This window comes from Misgurnus anguillicaudatus, chromosome 12, assembly GCF_027580225.2.
Source record: "Misgurnus anguillicaudatus chromosome 12, ASM2758022v2, whole genome shotgun sequence".
In the NCBI taxonomy this organism is placed as follows: domain Eukaryota; kingdom Metazoa; phylum Chordata; class Actinopteri; order Cypriniformes; family Cobitidae; genus Misgurnus; species Misgurnus anguillicaudatus.
Genome location: NC_073348.2, coordinates 8,486,425 through 8,489,650, shown reverse-complemented (window position 1 = coordinate 8,489,650; position 3,226 = coordinate 8,486,425). Strand labels below are relative to the sequence as shown.

The following is a 3,226-nucleotide window of genomic DNA, read 5'->3' as shown; positions in this document are numbered from 1 at the left end:
GCGACGGACATTCATACAGGCTAAGTCACATTTGCGGGATTTTCTGTTTCATTAGTAGACTATTACTGATGTTTTGCTTAGTATTTTGGATACTGTTTTATGTATATATATATATATATATATATATATAAAGTAACATATCTGTATTTTCCGAAAATACATGATACAAATAATGTTTTTTTTTTTTTAGTAATGTGGCTTCGCCGTCATTTACTCGCACGGGGCATCCAGAAACGAACCCGAAATTCATAAAGTGTAAGTTACATTTACCGGCTTTTGTGTTCTCAATATTAGTATTACTGATGTGTTGCTTGATTTTTTTATGCATAAAACTATGATTGATTTTTTAGGAATGTTGCTGCATCACTTTCACCTTCGCATTGGGAGGGCACACAGAAGCGCAATTGAGAACAAGAAAGGGTACGTCCACATGTAACCTTTTTTTTTCTTTTATGCATTCACAATATTTGTATTACTGACATGTTGCTTATATGATAACAGTAAATGTTCATCATGCGCAAATATTCATGTATCTGTTCGGGTGTAAATGTTTCGATGTAGCCTAGTATTGATGTGCTGTAAATAGCCCGGAGATATGTAATGTGTTAATGTTTAGCCATAAATATGTCCGGTAATAGCCCGTTAACAAACATATACAGCGCATCTCTGTACCCAATCTTATCTCAGCTCTTTACTGCCTTAGTTATTGCTTTTGTTACTGTGCAGAATACATTATTAAAAAAAGTTCTCAATATTAGTAATACTGATGTGTTGCTTTGTACTTTGAAAATACATTATATTAATTAAGATATGTTTTCAGGAATGTGTCTGCAACACCAACTTCGTCTGGTACTCGCACGAGGGCACGCAGCTGCGCAACTGGGAACAATAAAGAGTACGTCAACATTTTTCTGTTATGCCTGCACTATATTAGTATTACTGATTTGTTGCTTAGTACTTTGGAAAATACACGATGATACTATTTATGATGATTTTTTTTTTTTAGGAATATGGCTGCAACACTTTCGCTTTCATTTCCTCGCACGAGATCACACAGCAACGCAACCGATATTCATCCAATGTAAGCCACATTTACCAATGTTTCTGTTATGCGTGCACTAAATTACTATTAGTAATGTGCTGCTTTAGTGCTTTGGAAAATACATGATGATGATTTGTTTTGTTTTTTTTAGGAATGTTGCTGCATCACTTTCACTTTTACCCGGTACTCATAAACGCCATAGGTCTGCTTCAGTTCTCAAAGCAACTGAGACTAATGTGTAAGTACAGTTTCTTAAAGTGTCACTACTACAGTAAAATACTGAGTAATATTTTTATTTTATATTTTGTTTTAAATTTTAAATTTTTCTAACCCAAACCATTTATTTATTTATTTACAGATCTACCACTGACAGTGATAAGGCCCCTGTTGCAAAGAGAGTCAAGACCAACATCCAGGCAAGCAGCAGCAGGTCCGTTCTGTCATGGAAAACAGAGACTGATATTGATGTGGTTCCACACACTTTGCGTTTCTTTCCTGCACGGGAACCTGGACCACAGCTGAGTCCTGCAGACACACACACACCCCTGAGTCTCTTCAAAATGTTTTTTCCTGAGGATGCAGTTTCAACTCTTTGCCATAACACCAACGCTCAGGCTGCCAGGGCAAAAGCAAAGGGTTCCAAGTATAAATGGAAAGATGTCAGGGTCACTGAAATGTACCGCTACATTGGACTACTATTTTATATGGCCATGGTAAAGTTGATCTCCATCAGGGACTACTGGAGACAGGACGATGTTTTAGTTAAATAGGAACTGTTTTGAACAATGGCACGACAACATTTAACTCCATTCTCAAAGATTTACAGATGGTTTACAAATTTATATCTTATCTTTTATATTGTTATATTGTATTTTTATATAATTATTTTTAGAAGCACACCAAACTGTACATTCACAGCTGACATTTAGAATAATTTTCTTTTAATTAGAGCCATATTGTACTGGTCATATAAAATATTGTTATATGTATACATATTGTTACTTTATTGTTTATAATTACAATGAAGCTTCTTTTATTTATAATTACAATAAAGCTTCTTAACTCTATTGTATTGTTCATGTTTTTAGCATTTTTGCAACCCTATAAGACTCTTATATTACTAATTTCAGATAAAAATAAAGTCTTAAGTTTTTTGTATTTTATTGTAATCTGTTTTTTTTTAACTACAAGCAAAAGATTTTCTATTTAAGTCTCCCCACATTCATTCTTTTGTCACAACATTCCTCACTGATCCATTAGGGGGTTGGGTGTCCTCAGTTGTGAAACACATCAATATTCATGAACATTGACCCTCCCTTGCATATTGCCTCTACACAGCAAAAAGTGTCTTACAAAAGTTAAATCAATGTATTGTTTCATGTGAATGAGTGGGTAAAATGGTTTTTACATCTTTTTGTAGCAAATTCTCTACTCTACAAGAGTAGATAACTTTTTTGCTTGTTCACAAATGTTTAGGATGTGTTCCTTGGCCTTATTTCAGCAACTTTTTGTTTTGATTTTTTTACTAACCACGCATAAACACCATTAACTTAAAAATACAAACATGTACCTACATTTAACTTACATATTATTATAGCACAGTTTGTGCTGAATACACTGTTATGTGATATTAGCCATTAATGTGTTTTAAAGCAACTGAAAAAAGACCAAATGTGAGAGCATGTCAGAACCTCTGACAGTGTCCAAAAAGTGTCCGACCCCAGAGGGTTAAAGATCCGAGTGAGTCGCGACTCAAACAGGTCTAATGTAAAACAACTTTTCCTGCTCATCCCCACACCAGATATACTCACCATTTAAAAGTGGTTTAGTGGGTCACAAAACTCACAGTTTGGATCATCCAGTTACAGATTGGATCATATTTTCGATCAGAAAAACAGGGGCTACTGTCGCTTTAAGAGTCACTCTCTTCACTGCCCATACAATCTATACTTTAAAGCTTGCTGCGAGAGATTTAATTTTCTTATGTGAGGATAATGACTAACAGGACGAAGTTGGAGGATTGGCCCAACAAATCCATGACAAATCATGACGGATTGCTTCCTGTGCTGCGTCTTTTCGCGCGATCGCGAAAGTGAAAGTAAAACTCGAGCACGGGCTCAAACGTAATTTAAATACCCACATGCCTGAATTTCATACACCATTATTACCCATCCAAATCTGTGA

At 35.2% G+C, this 3,226-nt stretch overlaps 1 protein-coding gene across 1 annotated transcript; it reads left to right on the top strand.

The window, feature by feature from the left end:
* Positions 1–303: 303 nt before the first annotated feature.
* LOC129446336 (uncharacterized) lies at positions 304–2,130 on the top strand. Its single transcript, XM_073874716.1, has 5 exons — positions 304–420; positions 821–895; positions 1,007–1,081; positions 1,194–1,280; positions 1,401–2,130. Exons 1-5 carry the CDS (start codon positions 323–325, stop codon positions 1,810–1,812), a joined length of 747 nt encoding a protein of 248 aa, XP_073730817.1. The 5' UTR covers positions 304–322; the 3' UTR covers positions 1,813–2,130.
* The last annotated feature ends 1,096 nt before the right edge of the window (positions 2,131–3,226 follow it).